Source organism: Chionomys nivalis, chromosome 16, assembly GCF_950005125.1.
Source record: "Chionomys nivalis chromosome 16, mChiNiv1.1, whole genome shotgun sequence".
Classification (NCBI taxonomy): Eukaryota; Metazoa; Chordata; class Mammalia; order Rodentia; family Cricetidae; genus Chionomys; species Chionomys nivalis.
This window is the reverse complement of record NC_080101.1, coordinates 22,537,380-22,551,665: the sequence shown is the minus strand read 5'-3', so window position 1 is coordinate 22,551,665 and position 14,286 is coordinate 22,537,380. Positions and strand designations below refer to the sequence as shown.

Genomic DNA, 14,286 nt, shown 5'->3' with positions numbered 1-14,286 from the left:
TCTATATTAAAAACATAATGAGCTACCTGCTATGATTAGTTCAAAAACAACTACCCACAAGATCTTACCTTAAGGTCAGCTGTAAGAATTGGAAAACCATCCATCAAGAACTTAACAAAAATGAATTAAATGTAAGAACTACTTCCAGGTGACATATATCAACCATGGGGCAATCACTACAGATTTAGTTTACCAAAACTTTCTGAAGTAGGAAAGACACAATTGCAAGGTCAGACACTGGTAACCCAAACCTCATCTAACAATACACCATACAGCTAAGGCAAATCATTTACTTTAAGAGATTAAATTTTACAAAAAAAATAACATTCTAATGATGTGAAAGAACAATTTTCATATTACCTTTATGTTAAGTTTCCTGTTGTTGGTGGGAAGTGTCCTGTCCTCTTTAAGCTGCTCAGGCAAATGTATCGCCTTTGTCTTAAAGTTTGTAGGTGTAGCATTTTCTAGCTTAGGCTTCTTTTTACCAACTTTGAGCTTTACTTTCTGAAAATCATCTTGTCGTTTCCTTTTTTTGGTCATTCTTGAGTGCTGTCAGAGAATGGAAACAAGAGATTAAACAAGGATACGCGATAAAAGAATAAAAACGTTCAAACACCTCAAACATCACCATGAATCATGGCCATGAATAAAGATGCCAAAGAATCAAAATGTACAAAGGACAAAACCACTAAAACATGCAAAAATCAGTTTGGTATAGAAATGTTAAAACTGAGTCATTAACCAAAGTGAAGAACCTTGTTAAAGAACTTTCGCAAGGTTTTCTGAGCCGTATAAATTGCCAAAGTGCTGAACAGAAACCTAAACCGGTTTTTCTGTTGGAATGCAACACAGTATATATCTGTTAGGTAAAAGATAAAAAAATGACTTACTGCAGTAATTAGGAAGTTTCATGGATCAAAAGCTGGATACTACAAACGAACAAAAAACAGAACCCTGACTGGCAAGAAGAGGAATGAGCAGCCCATGAGCAATGAAAGCCAGGGAAAGCTAAGGAGTAGGGCATAGGCTTGGTGAGGACAGAAGCGAATGCACAAGCACTGTCAACATCAGACAAAATTCAGGCTAGTCACCAACAAAAGACAGTACCAGTACCTACCCTCTGCTCCACCCTTCAACACTACAAAAGGAAATGCAATGTAAAAGGATTAAGGAAAAGACTAGCTAGGCCACTGGTGTAATAACTCAGGCATAACCAGATCACCTTGCACCATTTCCCTTCCTCTCCAATCCTTCAACTTCCATTCCAATCTTGTTTACCCGCTCTTTGATCTACATGCTTGCTACCCATTCATAAGTCACTAGCTTTTAAAAGTCCTTATTTCTACCTTAGAGTACTCAACAGTTTTCTCACTGGTAAGTGCTTGTCTCTAGTGCCTCCTCTTTGACCCCCTGACCATGGTCACCAGATAGCTTTCTAAACACAGACGTGACAAGAGGGAGCTTTCGATTGTTCTTATTCTTTATAAATGGTATACTTCTTACCATGACATGGTAGGCACTAACATGGTTCCAACAACCCTCTCTGGCTTTATCTTCCCCATAAATGAACTTCAAATAAAAAAAAAAAATAATAACTACTTGCATCTGGAACCAGCTCAGCTCTTCTTGAAGCTTTTCACATGCTTCAAAAATAACGAATTTTGTCTTCCACTGCGCACCTAGTTGAGCACCTCTGCGATAAATAAAACTACTTCTGGTCTAACATAATTACCTCATGTCATACAGCCACGATGCTACACACAAAGGTAAATATAAATAAAAGTTTTTAGTGCTTAAAAAAAAGAATGAATGAATTCAACTATGATATCATATTCAAATTCACTGATGTGGGCTTTCACTATAAGGCCCATTAAGTAGAGGGTGCCTACAGAGGTTAGGAGCTGATTTGAAAGGGAGCACAGTGCATGTATGCACCTGTGCCACCTTAGACTGAGGCAGGAAGATTGCTTGAGCGTAGGAACTTGAAGAGTCTGGGCAACAGCAAAATCCCATCTCAGTTTTTGAATCAGTATGATTCTTATCCAAACTGGCAATTTTTAGTGTGCCCCACTGTGTCTATAAGACAACATACAGTTCTTATCAAACACATCAAATAAGCAAATGCCTTGTTTATGCTTACCACACTCAGAGCTGTAATCACCACAGTTAAAATACATACGGTTCAAGCACAACATGCATGCGTTGCATAGTCTCAGGAAAAACACATACCAGACATTCAAGCCTCACAAACCGAGAAGGCACCAGTTTTCATCTAGCCACTTTTAATACAAAACTGACTTTTATCTATTAAGCAAGCACAGGCTGTAAGCTTTTCTTACAATTTTATCAGCTGGATTTCCAGAGATCAAAATAAACGGTACACAACCCTGAGAAAAACCGACCCTGGGATATCTCACATCATCCTCTGGACAATCTTACTCTACGTCACTCTTCTTTCTGAATAAAGATGTCAAATTATGACACATTATCCCTCACTTTAAACTCGATTTAGTGTATCTGCTAGGAAAATTATGAGGGCTAACAGCTCTTCGCTGACTTGTAAATCTCTACAAATATTTACAAAGCCACACAGGCAAAGTTTTTTCCACTAGGAACTTTTACACCTCCAGCAGGAGCAGCATGCTTTTCATCGAAAGATTTTCATAGCCCAGGAAATCAAATAGCACTAGGCTAGAACACTTTCACAGCAGCGAGTACAAGGAAGCAACTCCGGCCTCCGGGCATGGGCTCTTCAGGATCACCTTTTGTAGTAAGCTCCAACTGCTTGGAAACTCGAGCACATACAGACACTGATTTCTGCAGGTCAGTCTTGGAGCTAACCTGGGCGGAGTAAGATTGCAACTTAAGCAAACTCGACGGCGTTTGCCCTGCGGCCCCTTCACTGCCTTTCCACATTTCCAACTCCTCCCGCCATCCAAAGGAAGGGGAAGAAAAAACTCAAGCATGCAGCAGTTGACCTACGGTTTCTTTCCTCTCCAATCCCTTGAGTCTAAAGAGCTCCTTCCAATTCGAGGGGCCAGAAATCGAGGGTCCCAACAGGGTGGCGGAGAGGGGCGCAGCAATTAGATCCGCCCCTTCCAGCTTTCGAGCTTGCACACCAAAAATGAAAACCCCGTTTCTATTCTATCTCTTTCTTCAAAGGAAACCAAGGTTCCTGCACCGCAGAGAACGTCGAATGGAGCCTCTCGCCCGAGCCCTACACGCCGGCCTAACACTTGCCGGGCCCCGAGCCGGCCCACGGCCGCTCGAAGCGCTCCGGAAGCCTCTGGCCCGGCTCATACGGTCGCGGGGGACAGAGGGGACCCTGGCCACCCGCCTCGCCGCCTCGGTCCTCCCCACCGCCTGGGCCGCGCCGGGAGGGCCGGGCAGGACCGGCGGATGCTACCGACCTGAAAGCCCGGACCGAGCCGGACCGCGGAGACAAGGCGGAGAGAGCGTCAGTACCGAGCCCCACGGGACCACGCCGCGCACCGCCGGCCGTAGGCTTTTCGCTCGCTCCCACAGCGTGTTTTCAAATCGCCTCGTCCTCACGCGGCCGCGTCTCCTTCCGCCGCCCGGAAGTAGGCCCCCCCCCCCAACTCGCCGCGCTCACGTGATCTCGGGCTGCAGCCGCGCGCAGCCGAAGGGCGGGTCCACGTTAGCACACCACGCCCCCTCGAAGAGGGGCTGCCCCGGAAGCGTGGGGCGTGAGTCCAGCAAGTTCACTAAGGGCCTCCAGCATCTCTTTGGTTGGAAGATGTTGGCTTCAGTTCTTCAGAACTGGAGCTACATCCAGAGAAAAGTATAAACGGAACATAATTGAGGAAGGAAAAGTTCTAGACAGCAAAGATAGCGTTTCTGGGAAGGGTAACCTGGGCTAAAGCAGAGCCGATAAAAGCTTAGAAGGTTACAAAGTATACATAGCAGCGGAGTTCTGCTTAGAACAGGATTTTTCCTGGTACAACATTTTCAGCAACAATTAACGACTACTTACTCAAAGTAGGTGGACTTAGAGAATTTGATACATAAAAAAGCCTACAGGGATGAAGAAAGAACCTTTGAAAACAAGACTCCCCAAAGACTGACTTAATCGTGTGTAAGTGTGAAGGAGAGGATGAGGGGAACTTGGGGAAACGGGATGATTGGGGATATAGGAAGGTTGGATAGGGGAGCAAGGAAACTCATATCTTAGTTAAGGGAACCACCTAAGGGTTGGCAAGAGACTTGAACTTGGGGTGGCTACCAGATGCCCAGGGCAATGTCCCCAGTTAGTTCCTTGGGCACCTGAGGATAGGGAACCTGAAATGATCCTATCCTATAGCCATACTGATGAATATCTTGCATATCACCATAGAACCTTCATCTAGCGATGGATGGAGATAGAGACAGAGACCCACACTGGAGCACTGGACTGAGCTCCCAAGGTCCTAATGAGGAGCAGAAGGAGGGAGAACATGTACAACGAAGTCAGGACCACGAGGGGTGCACCCACCCACTGAGACAGTCGGACCGATCTATTGGGAGCTCACCAAGGCCAGCTGGACTGTGACTGAAAAAGCATGGGATAAAACCAGACTCTCTGAACATGGCGGACAATGAGAGCTGACAAGAGGCCAAGGACAATGGCACGGGGTGTTGATCCTACTTCAGGTTCTGGCTTTGTGGGAGCCTAGACAGTTTGGATGTTCAACTTCCTAGATCTGGATGGAGGGGGGAGGACCTTGAACTTTCCACAGGGCAGGGAACCCTGACTGCTCCTGGGACTGGAGAGGGAGGAGAAGAGGAGTGGGGGGAAGGGGAGAGGGGCGGGAGGAGGGGGAGGGAAATGGGAGGCAGGGAGGAGGCGGAAAATTTTTCTTTCAATAAAAAAAAAAAACATACAGAGAGTGTTAGTCTCGATTCAAGTAGATCTTCTCTGCTTCGTGTAGATAAGACCTACTAAAAGTTATACCTTATATTGAGCCTCCATATACTAGGTAGGGATAAAGCAATAATAGCTGAATTTAGGAGACCCAAGCTCCAAAATTAAGACCATGCCTACTCTGCGATAATGGATAAAGAATAAACGCCAAGGGCCTGGAGAGATGGCCTAGAGGTTAAGAGCACTGACTGCTCTTCCATAGGACTGGGGTTCAGTTCCCAGCAACCACAAGGCAGTTCCAGGGCTTCTATGCCCTCATATAGACATACATGCAGGCAAAAACACCATTGAACATAAAAATAAATTATATTTAAAAATAAAGAAAAATTAGAAAAGAATAAATCAAAAAAGCCCACGATATGCCATGGGAGTCACTGACATCATATGGTATGTAAAACTATAAAACTAGAAAAAAGCAGAAAGGCTTGTTCCCATCTAGACATGTCCCCTGAACTTGGGGATGCTGCCAGCTTATTCAGAACATCCTTGAACTTCGCAGTATATATCTTTCTCAAAGTCAACATGGTTCAAATGCCAGCTCCTGACATCCCTCCTGAAATCTTTTCCTACAGCCTCTTCACCTTAAATAGCAATCCCATTCTTCCAGCTACCCATGCCAAAACCTATATGGTTTGGTGTTGGTTTCTATCACCTACAACATCTGGCTTCTAATCCACGAGGAGAGCCTGTCGACTTTGACTCCTGTTATTTACCACCATCTCCCTGGTGGTCTTCAAAGTCCACGCCACCTCCTGAACAGGGCAAAGTGCCAGGAACACATTTCTCTTCTGTCTTCAATTGCCATACCCCATACAATCCTGCATCTTCAGAACAGCTCTGAGCACGTTCTTGGGTAGGTAGAATTAACATAGTAAAAATGGCAATCTTACCAAAAGCAATCTGCCAATTCAATGCAATGCCCATCAAAATCCCAGTAAAATTCTTTACAAACCTTGAAAGAACAATACTCAACTTCATATAGAAAAACAAAAAACCCAGGATAGCCAAAACAATCCTGTACAATAAAGGAACTTCTGGAAGCATCACCATTCCTGAATTCAAATTCTAATACAGAGCTACAATACTGAAAACAGCCTGGTATTGGCATAAAAACAGACAGGAGGACCAATGAAAATGAATCGAAGATCCAGATATCAATCCAGACACCTACGAACACTTGAGTTTTGACAAAGAAACAAAAAATATAAAATGGAAAATAGAAAGCATATTCAACAAATGATATAACTGGATATAAACATGTAGAATGAAAATAGACCCATATTTATCACCATGCACAAAACTCATGTCAAATGGTTCAAAGACCTCAATATAAAACCAGTCATATGGAACCTCATAGAAGAGAAAGTGGGAAGTACACTTGAACGCATTGGCACAGGAGACCACTTCCTAAATATAACCCCAGTAGCACAGACACTGAGAGAAACAATTGATAAATGGGACGTCCTGAAACAGAGAAGCTTCTGTAAAGCAAAGGACATGGTCAACAAGACAAAACAGCAGCCTACAGAATGGGAAAAGATCTTCACCAACCCCACATCAGAGAGAAGGCTGATCTCCAAAATATACAAAGAACTCAAGAAGTTGATCATCCAAATTATACAAATAATCCAATAAAAATTGGAGTGAGGACCTAAACAGAGAACTCTCAACAGAGGAATCTAAAACGGCTGAAAGGCACTTAAGGAAATGCTCAACATCCTTAGCCATCAGAGAAATACAAATCAAAACAACTATGAGATTCAAACTTACACCTGTAAAAATGGCCAAGATCAAATCACTGAGGACAACTTATGCTGGAGAGAATGAGGGGTAAAGGGAACATCCTTCACTGCTGCTGGGAGTCCAAACTGTTACAGCTGCTTTGGAAATCAGTATGGTGATTTCTCAAAAAATTAGCAAACAACCTTCCTCAAGACCCAGCAATACCACTTTTGGGTATATACCCAAAGGATACCCCAAGGACATGTGCTCAACTATGTTCATAGCAGCTTTGTTTGTCATATCCAGAACCTGGAAACAATCTAAATGCCCCTCGACCGGAGAATGGATAAGGAAAATGTGGTACATTTACACAATGGAATACTACACAGCAGAAAAAAATAATGTTATCTTGAAATTTGCAGGCAAATGGATGAATCTAGAAAACATAATATTGCATGAGGTAACTCAGACCCAGAAAGACAAACATCCTATGTACTCTACTCATAAGTGACATTTAGACAAAAAGAAAAAAAAGGCAGCCTACAATTCACAATCCCAGAGAACCTAGACAACAAAGAGAACCCTAAGAAAGACTTACATGGATGTAAACTACATGGGAAGTAGAAAAAGACAAGATCTCCTGAGTAAATTGGGAGCATTGGGACAATGGGAAAGGGCAGGAGGAGAGGGAAGAGGCAGAGAAGGGAGCAGAGAAAAATATATAGCTCAATAAAAACATTTTTTTTAAAAAAAAAAAAGAAACTTTCAAAAAAGAAGACGCTTTCTGAAGGGGAAACTGAGGTATGCTGAGTGATTGAAGCATGAGCATGCATGAGAACAAAATGTGTAAGGAGATGCGGGCACCTCAGTATTCCATCATGGATTGTGTTGCGCCTGCAATGGTAAGAATATGTACCCCAGTGATTCTGTTAACCCTGTGACTAATATGCCAGGCCGGTATAAAAGAGCCTCGGTTAGTATAACTGTGAGCGACGGCCAAACACCTCTCTTCTGATCGATGCCAACGGCTTCTGGAAAGAAATACTAGGACCAGAAAGCATGGTGTTTTTTTCCTGGTGATTTTGTAGTGGCTTGTCCCGTTAGGATTTGTATAACTTCCCCTCAGGGACTGTTTTCCTTGCCACTGGATGTCACCAAGGAGCACTGGGCTCCTCTCAGGGTGTTAGGGCAGCGAAAGGGAGATGAGAGGGTCAAGACCCTGTACCTCTAAGCACCTGCTTCTGCTGTTACTTCCCGGTTGTATAATATTGTATATAATAGTCTGCGTTTCTTTACTTGAAGAGTCGAGATCAAACAATCAGGAGTGCTAAAAGCATCGTAGTAAACAGAGGGATCACGGAGAAGGCATACCTGAAAAACCCCAACTATGTAAACACTCTAGCTTAAAATAAACAATTGAGAAAAAAAAACATTTAAACAATGGCATAAGAGGAAGTAAATGCTGGGGAAGAATTACACAACCTCTACATAATTTAAAAGGTTAGAGAGATTTTTTTTTTTAAGACAGGAATCAGGGAACATAGGAGAGGGTAGAAGAGGAGGCGGGAGGAAGGGAAGGGAGCGAAGATAAATATATAGCTCAATAAAAACAATTTTAAAAAAGAAAAATCACATATGTTTTACAACATTAGAAAGAATTAAATCGGGTGGGTATGTCGCTTAGTGGTAGAGAATGTGTGAGGCCCTGGAAGTGATCTCTGGCCTGGAAAAATAAAACCTTAAAGGTAACGTTTAATTTTAAAAGAGAGGAAAGTTATGAATAGCGTGTCACAGCAAATTATTGAAATTATCAATAAACAGTGATATCAACAAAATAGTGAGAGGGCTGTTCTAGCTGACTGGTCTATTTGATCTACGACGCCATTTAACTCCAATGTTTCTCTGATCGCTCTTTGTTCCGATGGCCTGCCTGTTGGTGAGAGTGGCCCATTAGGGGCACCTGCTAATTAATGTGTTGGGGTTAAAGTTTGTTTTTACTTGCGGTAGTTATCTGTCTTATGAAATTGGTCCACCTGTGTTTGGCGTGTACGTGTTTAGAATTGTTACGTCCAGAAGACGAATTGTTCCTTTAGTCTGTATGGAGTATCTTTATTTCTCCTGACTAGTTTTGGTTCAGAGTATACTTTGTCAGTTACCAGACTAAGTGACATCTGTTTGCCTCTTAGTTTTGCTTTGAATAACTTCTTCCACCCTGTCATTCTTAGGTAGTGTCTATCTTTGATGGTGAGGTGTGTTTCTGTGACTTTTGATGAGGGCATCGAGACCACTAATATGCAGGGTTATTATAGAAAGTTGTATATTAATTCCAGTTCTCTCGATGTTGTGTTTCTTTGTCCTCATTTGCTTAACTACTGCCCGAGCATCATTTGTTCCCACACACACAGCCCAGTGCCCTCTTGGATGTATGTACCAATCTCTTCAGTCTGAATTCAGTATTCCTTTCAGAATCTCTGCAGAACTTGGTAGGCGGTCATATTATGGAAAGTTTTTCTTTCTCCTGCAATTATGACTGAAAATTTGCCAGGTGTATTAGTCTAGGTTGGCAGGCCCTAAAAAACATTTTTAAAAAAACAACTTTTCACCCGGTGGAGGTGATGCACGCCTTTAATCCCAGTACCCAGGAGGCAGAGGCAGGTGGATCTCTCTCTGTGAGTCTAAGGCCGGCCTGGTCTACAAAGAGAGTTCCAAGATAGTCAGGCCTGCTGTATATAGAAACCCAGTCTCCAAAAACAACAACAAAACACAACTTTCCTGGAGAGATATCTCAGTAGTTCAACACATTTGTTCAATTCTTCACCCATGAACTCACTACTGTCTTTAACTGCAGTTCCAGAGAATCCAACACTCTTCTGGCCTCTGCAGGCAAAAGGCACACATGTGGTGTACAGACATCTGTGCAGGTGAGACATCCATATGTATAAAATAAGTAAATAAAATTACATGAGTTACTTATATGAATTTCAAAACTTGGGAAAACTAGTCTGTAGAGAGTGAGGGGTGAGAAACAGTGATGTGCAGTGACACCAGGGAACCTTCAAGGGTAGGAGAAATGACCTGTTCTCTGACCGGGATGTGGGTTACACAAGGACACACATTTTTCCAGATTCATAAGCCCATTTTCTTAGGATCTCTGTGCCTCGTGATTTTAAAAGTCAAGAAATTATGGTTTACCTAGGCAGTGGTGGTAAACACTTGGAAGGCAGAGGCAGGTAAATTTCTGAGTTTGAGGACAGCTTGGTCTACAAAGCAAGATCTAGGATAGCCAGGTCTGTTGCAGAAAGTAACCCGGACCTGAAAAATGGGGGGGAAATATGTCTTTATGGTACAAGCAGCTGTTTCACCACTTTTATTAAAATAGTTGCTTTATTTACACATATTTATCATTGACTTTGAGCCAAAAATTATATATACATTTTAATGTGGAATGTCCTTCTGTATATGTGATGTTTTTATTGGTTAATAAATAAAACTATTTTGGCCAATGACTTAGCAGAGTAAATCCAGGTGGGAAATAAGAACAGAGATAGAGAGAGAAAGTAGGCAGAGTAAGAGAGATGCCATGTAACTGCCGAAGGAGACAGACATCGGACCGTTACCAGTAGTCCACAGCCTTGTGTCATACACAGATTAATAGAAATGGGTTAATTTAAGATTTAAGAGTTAGTTAGCCGGGCGATGGTGGCGCACGCCTTTAATCCCAGCACTTGGGAGGCAGAGGCAGGCGGATCTCTGTGAGTTCGAGACCAGCCTGGTCTACAAGAGCTAGTTCCAGGACAGGCTCCAAAACCACAGAGAAACCCTGTCTCGAAAAAAACCAAAAAAAAAAAAAAAAAAAAAAAAAAAAAGATTTAAGAGTTAGTTAATAAGAAGGCGGAGCTAATAGGCCAAACAGTGTTGTAATTAACATAGTTTCCGTGTAATTATTTGGGTCTGGGAAACAAAAAAGCACTCTCTGACTGCAACATTTATATAAAGTTCCAAACTTCTCAGGATGATAGTATGGTTTAGGTGTAATACAGCAATATGTGGCTTATTGCTAGAAGCAGTTAAGTAACTTAACCATATCACACAGCTAATTTCTGACATCGCTAGGGTTTGAAGTCTGATCACTTACGACGCTGTTATGTCTTTCTTACTTCTGATGTCATTTATGATTCAGTCTCATGAATGAAAAAGAACTGTGGTGGTTAGGGTTCACATTTGCTCGAACTTTAAATAATTTTGACATAATTTCAGTCTCAGGACCCATAGAACTGTGAAATAACAAACGGTTATTATCCCAAGCCTCTGTGTCTGTAGGAACTTGTCATACCAGCAGCAAGGAAACAGATACTTCTGCTTTCTCCCAAATTGGGTACTAGACACTGCCAAAGAGCTTTCCTTGAAGGATGCTATAGTAACCCCCAAGCCTGTAGTACCATGCAATGCCACATTGGATGTTGAATACACTTCTCAAAAAAGTGCAATCAGGAGGAGGAGATAGGAGCATTGTGAACCCAAGGCTAGCCTAGGCTATGTAACAAGTTGTAGCCTAGACTACATAACAGAATTCTCAAAAACAAAAAAGAAAGAAAAAGAAAAAAAAAGCAAGATGTGAAAGGAGAAAGAAGGAAAAAAGAAATTATTATTTTCCGAAGCATCTTTGGATGGCTAGTCAGGAAGTCATCCAAGCAACTGCGAGAAAAAGCCATGTTTTAATAGCATGAGAGGGCACCTAGGGACCACCACGCACCAACAATGAACTTGGTCGTTCCCGAAGGAACAGTGATCAGAAAGTGTTTCTGGAAAATGTTTCCCTTGCAGCTTAAAGCAAAAGCCAAGTAAGAGTAAACATAAAAATAGATAATGTCAACAAATTAGCTCAAATCAAATGCTCCATTTCCCCTCCACTCTGCATATTCATGGCTCATTTGGTAAAACCCTCTACGTGTCTGATGATACAGAAACCATCAAATATAAACTTTTTTACATCTGAAAAAGCCACAGTGGTGGGGGTAGAGGCCAGCACTTTGTCTAGAGGAAGCAATCATGGGCTGTTTCACATCTGCCCAGGTCATCCCCACCGAGAAACCTTGTAGAACTCTTTATAAACAAAAAGGATGACTTTGGAGATGCAAGCAAGATTACCCAAGTAATGGCCAGAGCCAGGTGTGGTGGCACAGGCCTTAATTCCAGCTACTCAGGAAAATGACAAGGTTAAAGCCAGCCTGAGCAATTGAGCCACATATTTATCCTGAAAGAGGTCTGGGAATGTTAGCTCGGGGGAGAATGTTTGTCTTACTTGTGCAAGGCCCTGAGTTTGATTCACAGTGTAGGAAAATCGTAGACAGAGAACATTTTCTGTGTCCCATGGTGCTGCGTAACTGGTTTCTCATTCTCAGGTAGATCCTTAGGCATTGTACCTGAACTCCCTTCCAAAAGGCTGGTGGCTAAGCCCATGTACAGGTGGCATCTATTCTGAGTCTCTTTAATGCTAAGGCATTGACTGTTTGTCCTTAATTTGACGGTTACTCTGGCGGTCACCAATAATAACAATAGTAGTAGTAGTAATAATAATAATAATAATAATAATAATAATAATAATGTGGAACAGCAAGGTGTCATTGTTAGAGAGCAACCCTGGCTCCAGCGCAGCTCTTCACAGAGTCAAAGAATGGATGAGCCACGAGTCTGCTGTCTGTTTGCCCACATCTAAGGGCAGTTCAGACAGTTCATGGATAATATAGTTTTACATTATGTACCTCTCTAATCATATTTTTGATAAAGCTCTAGTTTTTATTTGTGTTTCTTTGGATTAGCCACATCTATGGAGGCATATGATTGATAGATTTCAAAATGTCAGCAGTGGCAGTTTGTGGTAATTGCAGACAATGCTCATTGAAAATTACACTTTATTGAGAAATAAGTTTGTAAATTGAAGCACACATAAAAACTAATGCCACACTTCATAATTAAGAGGTGGATTCGAATTAAAAGGAGACCTATTAAAAAATAAATTGTTGGGACTGGGCATGTAAATCAGTGGCAGAGTGCTTGCCTAAGATGTAAAAGGCCCTGGGTTTAATCCCTAGCAATGGAAATAGAAAGGAAAGGAAGGAAGGAAGGAAGGAAGGAAGGAAGGAAGGAAGGAAGGAAGGAAGGAAGGAAGGAAGGAACTGTTTATAATATTTAAATTTTTTCAATCATAAAGCATTATCTTTATGCCCCAACCTTCTTTCTTCTTATTATAACTGAATTTTTCTCAGGGTTGTAATGTGGTTTTACAATGAGGGTATGTTTCTTAATGATAGAACCAAATACACAATGAGCCTCACCAAGATTTACACAGGACTATTTAATGCAATATGACACCTAAATAGAAAAATGCATGCCCAAAGTCAGGTTTGGAGAGCTGAATTTGAATGTCTAGATAATTAACCTTTAAAGGAGCCCTGATGATTTAAACCATGCTATGAGGCTGGTATGGTTTCAACCTATGGATCCTCTAAAGGCTTCTGATTTGAGGGCTTGTGTCCCAAGTCTTCAAATTTTGAGAAACTTCAGAATGCTTAGGAAGTGTAGCCTTGCTCTATGGCTCTTGCTCACCCTGAAAAGAGGAGCTAGGAGAGCCTGGGGATGATGTAACAAAAGGATCGTGTCTGCAGTCTGCAAGACAGCCTCACCAGAACTGGCCTGTGCTGTCTGGTTCTTCACCTTGGACTTCTGGCCACTAGGACATAAAACCCTGTTATTTTCATGCTAGTGAGGTACTTGCTAGAACCCAAACTGATCAAGGAGTATATATGTATGTTCATGTGCATTCTTTGGAGTCTATAGAAAAGTGCACAAAATTTTAACAAAAAGAGTTAGAGGTGTTTGTGTCCTTGTGGAATGAAGGATAATTTTCTTTTCTGCACTAGTCTTTAAATACATTGTCTAGCTAGGTTCTACCATGGATTAGGATATTGAAATGTAAAATGAAAAGATGCTCTCCATCAGTATTTGTAAAACTTAACCCCAGCACTTGGGAGGCGGAGGAAGGAGGATCTCTGTGAGTTCGAGGCCAACGTGATCTACAGAGCAAAGTTCAGGACAGACAGAGCTGTTACACAGAGAAACCCTGTCTTAAAAACAAAAAAAGAAAATACAAACAAACAATAAAAACCCCAAACTGGAACTAATGCCCCCCAAAAATGGCTACCATAAAAACAAAATCTAAAAATAGTAAAAGTTGGCAATTAGTTGGAGAAATGTGAATGAATACTTGTACACTGTTGGTGGCAGGTAAAATGATTTGGTCACTATGGAAAACAGCATGATAATCCCTCAAAAAATTAAAAATAGAATCAACAATTTCCCTTTTAGGTATATAGCCCAAAGAATTGAAATCAGGGTTTTAAAGAAAATTTCGCACACCGATGTTCATAGCAGCAACATTTTTCTTTAAAGATTTATTTATTATTTATCCAATGTTCTACCTGTATATATGCCTGCACACCAGAAGAGGACACCAGATCTCATTATAGATGGTTGTGAGCCACCACGTGGTTGCTAGGAATTGAACAGAGACAGAGACAAAGAGACAGAGAGACAGAGAAACACAGAGACAAAGGGCCTCTAACAGGAAATGGCATGCTTTGAAA

The 14,286-nt window shown here is 41.8% G+C and overlaps 1 protein-coding gene across 2 annotated transcripts in view; it reads right to left on the bottom strand.

Annotated features, from left to right (window-relative positions):
• The window catches only part of Tex10 (testis expressed 10), a 33,553-nt gene extending 29,988 nt beyond the window's left edge, over positions 1–3,565 (bottom strand). For both annotated transcript variants that reach the window (XM_057791112.1, XM_057791113.1), the window contains exons 1-2: positions 3,411–3,565; positions 361–549 (exon numbers count right to left, since the gene is read on the bottom strand). In XM_057791112.1, coding sequence (XP_057647095.1) covers positions 361–540 — 180 coding nt within the window. In that variant the 5' untranslated portion in view covers positions 541–549; positions 3,411–3,565. The remainder of the gene's footprint in view (positions 1–360; positions 550–3,410) is intronic.
• Between the last annotated feature and the right edge of the window lie 10,721 nt (positions 3,566–14,286).